At 39.2% G+C, this 15,647-nt stretch overlaps 1 protein-coding gene across 6 annotated transcripts in view; it reads right to left on the reverse strand.

The window, feature by feature from the left end:
* Nucleotides 1–11,239: 11,239 nt before the first annotated feature.
* The window catches only part of CBLB (Cbl proto-oncogene B), a 136,112-nt gene continuing 131,704 nt past the window's right edge, over nucleotides 11,240–15,647 (reverse strand). For all 6 annotated transcript variants that reach the window (XM_064467902.1, XM_064467870.1, XM_064467878.1 and 3 more), the window contains one exon: nucleotides 11,240–15,081. In XM_064467902.1, the coding sequence (XP_064323972.1) occupies nucleotides 14,819–15,081 (263 nt within the window). In that variant the 3' untranslated portion in view covers nucleotides 11,240–14,818. The remainder of the gene's footprint in view (nucleotides 15,082–15,647) is intronic.

The raw sequence follows: 15,647 nt of genomic DNA on the forward strand, positions 1-15,647 counted from the left end.
ACCTTACTACAACCCACAGGGCATGCTAATATCTGCATTTTCATTAAAAAAAAAAAAATAAGAAAGCAAGCCTCTCCTTTAATAACAGGAGGCCAAGATCACCAGCTTAAACTGCTCCCACAGGTGGCACACCACAGTGCCCCTCCACCTGTTTCCCTAAGGACCTGGTTCATAGCAGGTAAGAATAAGGCAAGCACAGGGTCTGATGCAAGGAATAATATGGGAGTTCTCGCCCAGCCAGCAATTGCACTTCCCTCAACTTTGTAGCCTCCCTTCAAGTAACAGGGAAACACAACATCTCAGGCTGGTGAAAGCAGTCACATTAGTGTTGCCTTGAACAGCAGCCTTCCTCTGGAGTCAACACAGAGCAGCGGTCAGTTGCAGTCGACAGTCCACCCCCTCAGCAGCCATGCCACTGCTCATGTCTTGCCACAAAGCCCACAGCACGCCTTCTTCCTGAGACTCCCCCATGAGTCTATTTAACTTGATTTGAGAGATCCCACATGTTCACAACCTGAGACTCCTGCAATCAAGCATTTCACCTATAGATTGGGAGTTACCAATTCAGCATCACGGAGAAAACTGAAAAGGTGACAGCACTATAGAAACACACAGACAAGTATGATTCCAGCTGCCAGATGCTAAAAAGGAAACAAACCACTGACACATTTAAAAGCTTAAGGTTCTCAACATTGCATTGATATTTGACTGTCCAGGCAAGAAATGACGGCACTTAAAGCAACACTTACAGAGCTGGCCAGGCAGCTAAAAGAAGCCAGGTACTTCAGGACGCCACAAACAGCAGAGGAACAGGTAATGAACAGCAGCTAATGAGATGACAGATACTCCCTGTGGAAGACAGAAGCGGCAAGAAAGAAGGAAAGTGCTGAATGTTCCTGGGCACTGAAGATTGTACAGGAGGAGGAAGGTAACAGTGTGACATGTCAGGATCTTGAAGAGAGGCTCAGCTGAGGTACTTAGGCTGCAATAGCCAGCAAGGGTGGGAACACACAATTTAAAAATTTACTGAGGAAAGTCTTAATAACAGAGGAATAATTTCATAATGAACAAAAAAAGGGGATGAGGGAAGCTTAGAGGATATATAGGAATGTTCAAGATGATCCAGGAGAAAAATGTGAAGCATGAGACTGAAGAAGTTGAGGGCGGACAACTAGCTGGACACTAAGAGAAGCGAGCTGTAAGAGTATAATTCAAAAATGTGTATCTGCTTTTTCTGAGAATGAGACTGGAGGAGAGAATGGAAGTTCTAAGGGAGACCCTAAATGTTTGTAAAGGTATGAAGAGTTCCCCCCCCGCCATATTCCCAGTGTCTGCAAATTGAATCTAACTGCATTTCACAAATATCTGCAAAGGTATCTCAAGACCATACAAACTTTTTCTTGGTTGAAATTCCCATGCTACGTTTCACAGTTGTTGATATAGAGGAAATGGTGCCCATCAAGATATTCTTTTGCTTGTACTCCCCTACATGTCTATTTTCTCATTTTTTCCCTTATCTTATTCCTATTTGATACTACAGTAGGGTATTAATACATGTTTCCACCTTACATTAGGGACAAAATTATTCGTAGAGGACCTAGCTTTTTCTTCTGCGTTCCTCATTTGTCCAGCGTCTAGTTCAATGGGGTCATGTCTCACCACTGTAGCAAGAGTCTCCTTCCTGGATGAGATAAACAGCAGGAATGATAGCAACATATCTTTCGTTTCTGTGTTTTCTCTAATCTCTCAAAGGTGAGAAAAAATGCAGGCCAAACCCGGTGTCAACATCTGGACAGCTTCTTCCTCATGGAGTTCCACATCCTCTGGGGCTGGGGGGAGGGGGAATAAAGTTGTCAGCAGTTAGACTTCGAGGCAGTAGAAGTTTGCCTGAGGATAGGTTAGAACAGAATAAGAAGCAAAAGTTTCTTCCATTATACTAGGAGAAAAGCTTAATGTAAACAAGATACACAGATCAATCAGAGCTTAAGTTCCTTCTAATGGCTTTAGCCCAGATCATCAGCTTTTAACTGTCTGTTATTTCAGACCATGAGGTCTTTGGCATATGTACATTATTTCCATCTATCTGATTTTTAAATCAACAGAAGTGAGTCACATAGAAGTCAGCCTTCACTGACTTAAGTATTCTGATAGAAGCCTAAGAAATAGAAACTTACAGCAAGAGCTGGAGTCCTAAGTGCTTGAACAAGGTATGTTAGAAATACTGAGATCCCAGACAGACTTGTTTGGATCTGCGTTTAGATTAAACTTTCCTCCCTTATATGGCCTTTATCACAGAATCATAGAGTAGTTTGGGTTGGAAGGGACCTTTAAAGCTCATCTGGTCCAATCCCCCTGCAGTGAGCAGGGACATCTTCAACTAGATCAGGTTGCTCAGAGCCCCGTCCAACCTGACCTTGAATGTTTCCAGGGATGGGGCATCTACCGCCTCTCCGGGCAACCTGTGCCAGTGTCTCACCACCCTTACTGTAAAACATTTCTTCCTAATATTGAGTCTAAATCTACCCTCTTTTTGTTTAAGACCATTACCCCTTGTCCTATCACAACAGGGCCTGCTAAGAAGTTTGTCCCCATCTTTCTTATAAGCCCCTTTTAAGTACTGAAATGCTGCAAGTACTTTATGTACTTTAACCATTGCACAGTCTCACAATCCTGGTATTTGAAAGTAAATAAACCAGCTGGCACCAGTAGATCTATATAAACATATATACAATAAAATTAGCACAATCCATACAGTGATAAAATGACAATCACCATATCATGCCATGGCGATAAATATTACAGTTAGAGGATAACTGGTTTTGGTCTCTAATAAAAAGTGCATATTGGTGGGCGTAGGTGCTAAGACAAAGATGTTCATCTTACAACCGAACAGAAGGGCAGATACTGATACATGTTTTTCTTCCTTTTAACATACGCTATTCCAGCAGTATCTGGGAAGCAACACTTGCCTCTGATACTTCTGCAAACCCACATTCCTGCGCTGGACACATACTGACAATTTTTTCTCTTTTCTTTCAGCTTCAGTTTAACACTTTATCAAGCAATACATTTTTTACCTCCTTTCCCTCTAAGCAGTTTCTCCTTTCACTTCCCCACTGTTAATATGCAGAAGGCCATTGTTGTGCCACTCAGCTCTAGCCTCCTGTTTCTCCTTACACCACAGCAAGTGCTTCATGAGGAACTTTGTTTCTGAGACCCTATATCCCAGTACAGTGGGAATGTAGACAACACTGCCACTTGCATCACATAGAGAAAATCTGGATAAACAGGAGGAGAAACTATTAAAGAAAAAGACTAGTTAAGGGAGAAAGGAAACAAACTGTAGACACCCACAAAATGAGGTGGCCCTCATCACGTCCCTTGGCCCACGTGAATTTTGTTTTCCCAGCACAGGGAGGCAAATGCCATTATTTTCACCTACCCTTTGAACTTTTCATGACATCTCCTGCTGAATGCATGATGGTTTAACTCTTCTTTTAAACTGAACTAATAAAATTTTTGTGGTTGCAAAAGGACCCAAAAATCACCAATGAGAGAGCTTGGAGAAACAATAAAACTGACCCTGTAACGCTTTGTTCCATCATTTAGAGCCTGGCTTATCTCCCATTGATCACAGTTCAGCTGCAGAACGGGGAATTTCTGATTCTCTAGACAGAACACGGAACCGCTGTTTTGTGGCTTCCAGTTTGCCTTCTCCAGCATTGTGTATAACACCAACCTCCACTTTCAAAAGTGCAAATAAATGAGCTACAATTATGATGTGTATTTAAATTCCAATTTTCATACAATTAAGCTACAACTACGCTTCTCAAGAAATAGTATGCTCTAACAGCATAAACAAAAGAATCAGCAAAATTACTGAGATATTTTTCTTAGAGACATAAGCCATCTTCATATAATTTTTACTGCTTGCCACAGGGACACTACACCCAAAGGATGCCTTCCTCTATATATGACAGTTCTGGTATCAGCATTCCTAAAATAACTTTCAAAGCATTTTGAAATCCACAAAATCCACACGCACTGAATCTTGTGGAACCTGCCCCCGCCAAATTAATCTGACAGGGCTTTCATAAATAAACAAGCCCCACCCCGCCCCCCTGCCCCTTCCCAATGGGGAAAGGAACAAACCTGTCAAAAACCATGGATTTTACTCAACAGAGTTTAAAGACGAACAACTTCAAGCTAAAGGATTGAAAATAATTGTCAAACCCCCACTCAAACTTGCACAACCAAATACCCTGTTATTATCTGATATTTTTAGTTTCAGTCTCAAAGTCCAATTTCTCTCTAAACTCAAAGGCAAGTCTTAGCAACATCTCCTCCTGTCAGGAGATGGCTTTGTAAAACAGATCCCTTGGCTTGAGTCAGGCCCAATTCACTGATGCAACCGTAGAATGCAAAAAGGTGCCAAAGTCTTAAGGACTTTCCCCCTCTTTCTTATTCTCTAATCCAAGGAAGCCCACTGTCGTTGCAGCTTCAAATTAGCTGACATGCAGCCCAGAGATCAGGCAAGCATTTCTAAGCTTATTATAGGCTATTTTTTTTCCAGGAGTCTCCGTTGCTCTACATGTTATTCAGTAGACATGCAAATGAAGTATTGTCCAGTTTGTTCCCAAGTTCTTACACAAATGCAGAAGGAGTGCTCTCCTTTGTACATTTGTAAACTGCCCTACCGGCCTGGCTTACAAATTTCTGCAGTCTCTAGATGTGTTTCTGTATTGAAACTGAGTGAAATAACACATAAATTGTATTTCTTGAGCAGCAGAACTCACACAAGCTTTACTAGTACCACAGAAAATATAACCTCTACAGTTTAGGGAGAATAATATAACAGACAGACACAGACCTAGAAAGAGGGCATCTCCCTCCCCTCTCTCCTCCCCCTTCTGCCTTCTACACAGTGGAACACCTACTAAGAGCACTTTACAGATTTTCCCTGGATAAATACGTTTAAATTTTGATACCAAAAGCAGCTACTGATTTTAGATGCACAGATAATTTTAAGCGCGCCAGTTGAGAAATCTTAAAATAAGCTGGACTATCAGGAAGTCACTCTTGAAACTGTACCACCCGAAAGTGAGGTATCCCAGTTGCCCCCCAAATAATTTCATTGTATTTGTGCAATGGCAATTTTCAGCATGCCCGATGGCCGTACAATTTAATGCCAATGATGAGCACAAAGTGTAAATCAGAGCAAGGCTGCTCTGTAGTTGGAAAACTATTTCCACCACTCCATTGAAAAGTGAAACCCAGATTTCAATGCTGAGGAAAAAAAAGACCACCTTCCATTTCAAAGAACAACCTGTTGCAAATTCTGCATGGAGGAAGAATGAATGTGTAACTGGACTGCAGGCTGCTGGCACTCGATATAGGATAAAGTACAACCCTTAATATTGTGGGAATTATATGGCTGGGTAAGGATTAAATTGACATTCCTGTAACACACAGTTCTAGCCCCAGATTAAATACACCCTGTTATTCACATGTATTATGAGCCTTCCCAAGACTTAAGAGGAGGTCCTTTGCTGTAGTCTCAACATTTTCTAGATTTAACAGGTTCTCCATACTGGGCTCTGATACAAAACTGCCAGATGACAAATGAGGTTTTCTTTGCTTAGTCATTAATTTGCAAGACTTGGTGAACTTTCTCAGTATCAATTTCAAACCCACTTAATTTTAAAAATATTTTTTCATCTTAGAAGATGTTAATTAAATATATTTTTGCTATAAAGAACAAATGAAAGGCCCGTTCTTTCTGAGATTTCCTGTTAATTTAACACAGCATTAAATAGAATTATTAAGTCATATTATCTACCACCATTTGTGTTTTAGCTAATAATGCTGTTTACATTTCTCAATTTACTGGTGAAGGAATGGTCATCTTATGAACGATTTTCTTTCTATTTTCCTAAGAGTATTTTCTTCACCTGTTTACATTTTCTTCCTTTGCAGGTACCTCTGTCACATCCCTCCTTCCCCTATTTCCTCTGATAAACCTTTTTGTCCTGTTGTCACTGACTTGCCACCAAGAGATAACAACATCTTGTTCAAACAGTGTAACTGTTGGACAAGCATCAGTAGGTTGGCATAATTTCACAAACCGTATAAGGAGCAGAAGTTTTCTTAGTTGTTGATTAACCAAGGAGGAAACAAAATAATTGGAGAATATGTGGCTCCCTCAAAGCCACTGTTCAATATATACCTTGAAAAACAAGGAAGAATACTACTAGCATCTTCCTTTCTTTAAAGGGTTGTGCAATAACTTCTGAAAACTGAAATTAAAAGCTTTTCTACCATAAAATCCATTCTCTTAAAATAATAATAATAAGAATAAATGAGTGCTTCTCCTGAAATCCCTTTTATCCCACAAACACATTCTACTAACAAATCAGCCAACCAGTCAGCCCCCCTCTACACATCTCAGCTATCTTGACAGACTTTGCTACAGTCTTGAAAGGGAGAAGACCGGGCATTCTCAAGAGCTGTGGATAATACTGTAGTGGAGGGAGCTCAAATACAATGATGATACAGTACAAACAACAGAAGGTCCCATAATGGCAGATGACTGAAAAATAAATTTCAGCTCAACAAAGAAAAACCAATCCACATTGCTAAGATAGTTTGTACGTCAACAGGAGCCTCTGTGTATTCGCTGTTAGTTCACACTGCTGTACTCATCGCTAGCAAGAAATTAACCTTTGTCCCGTGCACGCCATCATAGGAACCTGTGCACTTCACAAAGCAAATTATATGAATCCCTAAATAAACATGGAAATGACAGGTGTTTCACGATAGGTTGAATTTTACAGCATTATGTCCATGGCACCACACGTGAATACAGCAAGTTACAGAGCCACAAAAAGTGAAAAGCACACCCAAAACATCTTTGAATGAAGCCACAGATAATTTTAATTTGGTCTCAGGCCCTTAAGAATTGTTATAGGATGTGGTTAAAAAGGGATCCACGAGCCAATCTGATGGCTTGTTCAGAGCCTGCGGTGGTGCCCTGGTCAGCCAGCATCTAACATAATAAAAACGAAGCACAGATACAATTAAGACTCTGCCTATTCTAATAATCTCAGAGACTGTTTACTCAGCAACACCAACACATCAAAGGAAAGGATGCCATGCCTGAAGACAAATCTGTTTAACTCCAAGCTAGCTTTGTTTACTTCTAATGGTCGTCTTGCTAGAACTAAAGCTCAAAACATATAGAAAAGCCTTGAAGGGCCTGGAAACCACCACGTTAAACCACTGGCAAAAAAATGTTGCTATTAGAACTGACTGAGCGGTTTGCCACACAGAATTTCAGAGCTGTGCCAGAGACCACAGCAAGGTGGGGGTGAAGACTACTAGTGTGAGGGTAAATGCTAAAATAAGGGTATTAACTATTGTGCAGGTCACCTAGAAATGATACATGGAGGCATGTAATGCCCTTGTCACGTGACTATGCTGTGACCCAAACACGGTAAGGTTTCCCCCACTGCAGTGCACCCTTGCATGCTACAAATTGCCTCCTCCACCCACACTCTGAAGCACTTGAACATTTTTCTAAGATGTCAGACTTTTTTCCTTCTGCTTTTTGCTGTTTGCTCCAAACTTCTACCTGTCTTCTCTCACCTGATTCACTCCACACTTTCCCCTTCAACCCTATTCCCTCCCTCCTCTTCCCATTACGCTACTCCTGCTCTCCCAAGATAAATCATGGTTCTAACATGCCACCTTCACCACCTCCTTGCTCACTTAGCTTGTACATTCTCAACCCTTCCCTCACCATCCAGCAGTCTTGTCTCTGGCTGATCTCTTCCAGGCGGGCAGTCGACATTTGTACGAGACCTAATATAAACTGTCCATTTCTGTTAGATTTTGGGAAAACTATAACGTGCACCTGCCAGGCAGCAGCACGCAAAACCAGGAACCCTTTATCTACAGTGGTGCTCACAAATATTGGTTCACATAAAAGCTACAAAATTATCATCATCACCACAACCTGACAAATGAAGAATAAAGGTCTTTTGGGGTCTATTGGTGGAATCATTCAGATGCTGCATTTTTACCTTTTCGGTCTAAGAATTTTCAAGCTACATGATACTTATTTCTTTGACACCAAAGGTATAGGGTCAATATTTTATCCTGGCCACTCATGGTAATCAGTTACCTTTATCTGCAAGTTACTTCCCAACTTCACTGGCACGTCCTACAGAATTTACCCCTTCAACCTGCACCTCACTCAGTACTAGAAGTAATCAAATATAATTGTGGCTTTCCAAGCTACGAGCCACATTTGTTGGACAAACTTCTTAACTGTCACGTTGAGACACAAGCCATCTCAAACACAAGGACTGTTATTAGGAGAGGTTGTCTTTATTGGTTTCTTTTCACGTCTCAGAAACAGAATAGGGATCTGCTGAAATAAGCAGTGGATTTCATCTCCGCCCCTGACAAACAAATCATGAAACACAAGAGCTTATTTCCAGGCCGAGAAGGGAACAGGAAAAAATGCCAGCGACAGTAACAAAGAAAACAGTCTTTCTCACAGAATTCTGAACCCATATTGGAAAACTGTGCTCACAGGGGCCCCATTTGGATATGGCATGGAAGATCTGTATAATGATTGAGACAGACAAGACTAGCAGAACACTCATGAGGGGCTACAGAAGAAAACAGAGATGTGGTTGAAAGCTGAGATGGGAGACTGTCAGTGTCTGTTGTTACCGAGATGAAGCATGTGCTGGTCGTGTCACTGTGAAGAGATTGGGGGTAGGAGGAAGAGAGGAAAAAGTCTTAGAGGGAGCAGATGAGGCTGCAGACAAAGTAATGCGTCTGTTGTGGGACAGAAGCAGGGATGAACTTGGCCCAGGCTGGGATGTGTGAGAGCAGGATTATTTGAATTTCAGCGTATGAGCCTAGACAATAAAGGTATTACTGATAACAGCTGTAGCAAAAAGTACAGAGAATAAAAATTTTGAAATAATGGTCCAAGAAGTTTATAAGGACCATATTGAACTGGTAATAAACATGTAAGCTTCAAGAGTAAACATCTGAAAGTAATATGTTCAAGCAAGAAAATAGCTTCAGAAAACTATGCCAGCCACCACCTTGAGGTATTTCTGAATGGCTGACGATGCAGACTTACTTCTCTTTGTATAGTATTTGAAATTCAGTGATTATTAATTTGCTAATTGGAATCAAGGACAAGTTCTCCTTAGGCCCAATGAAAACTAAGGAGTATTTATTATTTTCAGTGACCTAATCATTACAGAGACACATAGAAGAACACTATCTATTTTGGAGTAAATATATGCACCTCCCCAGCTATCTAGGGAGAAAAACTTGCCTTTTAAAATATGGATGACTGTAGCAGCTTGATTATTCTGCAGAATCAGTTCAGCTATCCAAAAGGAGCAGGTATTTTGCGGAGGTGAGTACCACGGCCTAGTTCTGAACTCCGCAGGCTGCCATCAGCTGGAATACTCTCTCCTCCATGCTTCACCAGACTAGCATGTACCTATGCATGTACATATACACACCCTTCAAAATACAAGATGAGGAGCTTCAAAACAGAGGTGTTGCCACTTAAATCTGTTTGAAGCTTTTGGTTGTTTTGCTAGCAACAAAAAACAGTCTGAGCAGAGTGCTGCTTCACGCTTCCCTCTGCTGCCAAGACCCCGGCATCCTGTTCCAAAACAGCATGTCTTTTAAAGAACTTCTTGGAGAAGGACACAGTAATTGAAGACTGGAGTAAACTTAACAAGTACTCCTTCACTCCTTCATTTGTACCAGACACTCAGGCAGTTCAAAACAGCTAAATCTTGTACATCAACAGGAGAGAGGGGCTTGGACTGTTAGGACAGAATCTTCTTCTATGTAGTTCTCTGCTCCTCTCCCATCTTGCTGGCTACCATGGCAGTTTTTGCAATTAAAAAAAAAAAAAAAAAAAAAGCTGACTTTTTTTCCAAACAAGTATTCCTGTAGTTAGACTGGCTGATTCCTTTACAGATTGAGACAGATGCAAGCAGCTTCACAGTCAGAAGATCAGTATTCAATGAGTTTGTGCTTTTGTTTCTGGCAGGTCTAGGAAGCAAGAATCTTGTCATGGTTCATATTATTCTGAGGCCTTTAAATTCCTTATGATGTTCAGGAAAGGTATGGGATTAAGTTTCACAAATTTAGGATTTATTTTGTGATTTAAGAGATCTGGGATTTAGAACATTTTCAACAAGAATTTTCCCTGCTAGGCATGAAATCATCTAAGGACAAATGGACTGTTTAGGTGCCAAAGTAACACACAGTGTTCTAAAATCTAAATTTATTATTTTCCTGATGGAGACTCATTGCAACTGATAAGCGGAGGCAGGTATCTTGTACAGAATTAATGACTGAGTCTACCAAACAAAAACTCCCGCATCGTTCCTAGAGCACCCAGCTGCTAAAATTTGATCATAACACAATGAAGCGACAGCGGTCTTTCACATCGGAAGAATAAAAATTAAAGAAATAGGCAGCAATAGTACACCAAACAGTTAATTTCCCTACTTAGTAATATGACTAGTGACCTATATAATGGACAAGGATTTAACATAGACTGAAGAAAGTACCATGAAAAATCTCATTGAAGGGCTAATCCGACCTGCAGGGAATGGTGTAGGGCTTTAAATAGTAATAGCTGCTTTGTCATGCATAGTAGAGTGGTTAGAAATCCTAAATTTTTGTCAGAATGCTGGAATATAGTAACAGAAAAAAAATGTTTCACACTCCTAAAATATTTTTTACATTAGGAGTACAATGCTTGAGAATGTAAATGCACAGGGTGTTAAAGAAATATCAGTGTGAGCTTACTGAAATATCCTTAAGGAAGAAATCCTGTAAATTAATGTACAATCAGACTATATGTTCACCACTTTGGATACCAAATATTTAATGATTATCATCTTTCTGCCATGCAACTATCACCTCTCCTTCCGAAATCACTGCTAATTTATAGATTTTTACTATTGAAATCTAGAAATGAAGTAATGCATGGGGATATAAAGCAAATGTCTCAATGTAATGATTCACCTTATTTTAGAGCAAGGGCCCATTTTTCTGGCTTACAAAACAATGGCTTCTAAAACCCTTCCACAGGATAGGCTATGTTTCTAAGGCAGCATATGAAAATTAATAATATTCAATAAAAGAGAGACAGAGTCTTAAAAAATCATGGACCAACCCAATGTTCTGTTAACATTAATTTTATAAAATACCTTACAAGAACAGATAAAGAACTTGAGCTTACATAATAACCAAAATTTAAAAAGAATGTTGAATAAAATATAAATTAATCGAACACGTCACTAAGTTTGCCACGTTAGACAAGTTTATAAAAGGCATTTTCAGATAAAATAGTTATTTGAAAGAAAATCCTTCAAAATGGAAACTACTGAAGTCCTTTTTCGAGAAGCCATTCCTAAAAGAGCTAAATTCCAGGTCAACAGATAGTACCTGAATTTGCTTAGAATATGGTATTCGTTTGCTTCAAAATTTGTCAAGTTTTAAGACACAAATTTAAATGCTTTCAGGTCAGAGTCATCAGTGCAAAGTAAAGCTTCAAGCTGAAAATGAGAGAAATATAACAGAAGAAATGATCCCGGTACAAAGCTTCCTAAATTCACATTATGAAAAAGAACTGTGCCAGATGCACTCTTAAGATACTGAACTTGAACAAATTTTACCAGTGGCAATTTTAGGGTTCCAGCCAAGCCACTAACATGGCTAATCACATTAAAGTCATTTATTTTATCACTCTTTCAATTTTTTTTCTACTCATAGTCTTTGGGTAAGACCCATGCTGATGATGCCCACTTACTTTGTTCAATGTCTGATTCAACCGATCTGCTTAAAATGCAGCCATTTAGCCAAAAGGACACAAAACGTGAGGCCAACAGGCATCAGAATGATGGTCTAAAGCCTGCAATGACATTTAATTGGAAGAAATATGATAGCGCATGTTTCTGAGTTTATCCAACTTTGTTCATTCAAGCGCTCTCACTGAAGTCAGTCTTCCTTAAAGTTATATATGTGCATAACGCACTGCCAGGCTCAAAGCCTTAAGTCTTTCAAAGGTTAAAATAAGTTTAGAGAACTAGACTGTAGCCAGATTAATTTCTTTTAAGCCTATTAATTCCTGCAGAGTAAACAGCAACACTCTAGCAAAGCAATTTCGCTCTGTTTGACTTTAAAACTATCAACCAAAACAAGTTTGAAATAGTCTTCACGTTCCACTATTTAGAAGTGTTATTAGCACACTCATTTAAAGATTAATGGAACTCCGGTCAAGTTACCACTCAGAATATTGCTCATCAAGGGTTGTTTTTTTTTTAACACATACTAAAAAGAAAAAAAAAACTGTCTCTGGTGGTCACAATGAGAAAGAAGGAGGAAAAATTTAAAAACCTTTATCTATCAGGCAACAGTTCCAGCCTCTAATTGAAACATAAGGCTGTCACTTAGACTAAACTGCTGCATAAAAATGAGAAAATGAGTTCTTCATTACAACTCAAAATTTCAAAACTCAATCTGCACATTGTTTGCTTATCCTTGTAAAGCGCTCTTTTTTCACTGGGTCATTGCTATACTGGCAGTTCTGCTAGAACCTCATTTAAGTAATTCCAGTGTTTAATTTAATAGCATGAATCATTTTGCATTTATAGTTAGCTAAAATGCTAGAGCGATGTTGTAAACAAAACAAATGAAGAAGAGAGTTCACGGCTACACAAAACTTCCCCCCAAAACAGAGGAAAGATATTTACTTGAACTAAAAGCACAGAATATAATTTCAACCAAAATTTTTCATAAACTGTGAATATGGAATCCACAGGAATTCATAAGGAATAAACATTTAAAGGAAGATGCAAATGCCCTTTTCTAGGACATAAACTCAGAATCATTTGCTTAAATCAAAATGGAACAGAAGCTTTTCCCTATACCCTGAATTCTCCTGATCATCTGTTATCACTGAAGCAGATTAATGATACCCATAGTATGCTTTGTGATGATACAAAATAATTTATTTAGTTTTAAGAATAGGTTCTTTGATGAAATGATGGACTTTGAGATATCACAGTAATCTCCACTGGGTGTTCCCCGTTATTTTGCATCCTGCAATTCAGCCATTTGCTGTCTTTAAAAAGTCTTTAAAGCAAATGCATTGGCTGCCGAGATCGGATCCTGTAGGTGATGTAACTTTTACCACTTGCGCTGAGTGAAGGAGAACACCGACAGCTGAAAGGGAACAATAAATACATATCTCACACCCAACTTAGCACGCTGTGAATTCTCATATACTGGTCACATCTCAAAATATGAAAAATATTCTAACTACCACATGGTTTCAATCTTTTCAACAGTAATAAAAGAAGATTTCAAAAAACCAAGAAAGCAGCAATCTTAAGAATTATTCTGGAAATATTTGGACTCTTGAGTGTACTAAGAACAGAGTTGTCTTCTCTCTCTTGCCTAAAATTGGGAAGATTTTTGATTTGGCTTGCATCAATTTGGGCTCAAAAATAAAACATCAAAGCCTGGAGTACCACTAACCATGTAAAGCAAAAATGCATTTCCAACTAAGCAGCTGGAAAGTGAGTGAATGAATTTGGGTATTAAAACCATACTTGAGAGTAATAAAGTGTGCAGGGGAGGAGGTTACCAAAGAACTTTGTAAAAAATATTGCTACAGTAGCATTAGGAATTAACAGTGCATCAAAGATTTAAAGTTTCCGTGTTAATACAAACTGATCCAAGCCACAACGAACCACAGGATAATCAGTCAAACAGAAAATTAACCACATTCTACTTTACAGAAGCTAGAACTGGAATTTACCTGAATACAGTGATTCAAAAAGATTCCTTCTAGTCTGGCACGCTTCAGTTTACATAGGTCATAGAGAATTGGTGCCGTTAGTGTGTAATTGAAAGACAGTACTATCACGTGCATTTGGCTTTTTTGAACATTTGCAATCAAATACTCAAATTGGAAAGAGCTTTTACATGTCAGAACTCAATATTGCTGCTGCGTGAAGTGTTTTATTTGTTGGTTGGGATTTTTTTTTGTGGAAACCTTGTATAAAAGACCTTGAGGACTACAGGTCATGGAATTAAACAGAAAGCTGCCCAACATTACCGTCAAAATACCTTTGAAAAGGCAGTTCATAGACAGAATAATGCATTTTACATTCAGATACTTCCTCTCTCAACAGCAAAGGAATCTCAGAAGAAAAAAAATCAGTAGTGAAGGCCACATACTTTTTGCATTTGATGAGCTGAAATGCAAAAAACAATTAAAGCATCTTGTAAGAGAAAAAAACCAAACGAACACAGAAATTCTGGAAAGTGATGATTTAGTTGATGGGGTGGCCAGCATGGAAACTGTTGGGAATGCTACAGCAGAACTGACCACAAGTACAAGGGAATATGAATAGGAACATAGTACAGGCATCAACTAGAAAACCGTAACTTGCCAACTTGTAAACAAGAAAAAGCATTTCACAGATTAGAAGTTCTAGGGAAGTAAACTTCTTTAAATTACTTTGTCAGTTCAACCCTGATTTTAAAAAAGTATGGCTAGCAAAAATACATAAGCCTCAGCATATTTATAAGTCTTGATCAGAGCAGCCATGAGCCTTTGATAAACGGCTGGAAACACACACCCTTCTGCTAAGGATGAAAGAAAAATACTCCATTCTTTCTTCTTCCTCTCATTCCCCAGTCCACACACGTATATGCAGAATTCACTTGCTCCAAGAATATCTTGACGCTGCTATAGATTGAGACGTGGGGAAACCGGTGGAGGAAAACAGACAAACTCTCTTAAAATACTACGGGCCACGTCAACATTATTCTGGGCAATTTCAAGTGCCCTCTTGACTTCTTCAAAGGAATAGCCCTCTCCCATAAGTTTTGCAATTTTCGCATCCACATTTTCCGAGGAACTGTCAGAGCTGTATGCTTTCCTGTGGTGTATTTCTGGTGCAGTCCTCCGAGGAAGTGGTTTAGGGGGCCTGGCTGGTGCTTGTGAACTATCTGTTTCAAATAAAGGAGATAGAAATCATTCTAAATTGGCTTAAAATAGTGTTATAGGTAGGCGAAGCCTCACGAACAGTTTAAAAAGTAGAATTCTAAAGAAACATAAAGAGATATTTTAATTCGCAATACATTTCATTTTAAAATTTGGACAGAAACTGAATTCCTCGAGAACATCCAAAATGGAAATAATGTAGTGAAATACTATTTTAATAATGTGATAGGAACGTGCAAGTTACAATGTGAATGCCCCAAAGTTGGAAAAAACAAGAAAGCATAACGAAACAGCAAAGATGGTGAAAATGGCCAGTCAAAATTTTAAAGGTTCTCCACTCTCAACCCACTGCTTGAGAACTTTTTCTTAGTCTGTTTGAAACAAACAAATCAATCCAATCGCAGTTTTATTCAGGACCATAGGTTGTGCAGAAGGGGAACCCAGCCAAATATGCGTGAGTGAGAAAAATCCTTCACTTATCGGTACATCTTGCAGGCTCTGTTCAGTCAGTTGGAGTTCATTTCATGCATAGCTGCTATGCGTAAGCACAGAAATAACTGGTTTCTCATAA

The sequence above is a fragment of the Phalacrocorax carbo genome, chromosome 1, assembly GCF_963921805.1.
Source record: "Phalacrocorax carbo chromosome 1, bPhaCar2.1, whole genome shotgun sequence".
Taxonomy (NCBI): domain Eukaryota; kingdom Metazoa; phylum Chordata; class Aves; order Suliformes; family Phalacrocoracidae; genus Phalacrocorax; species Phalacrocorax carbo.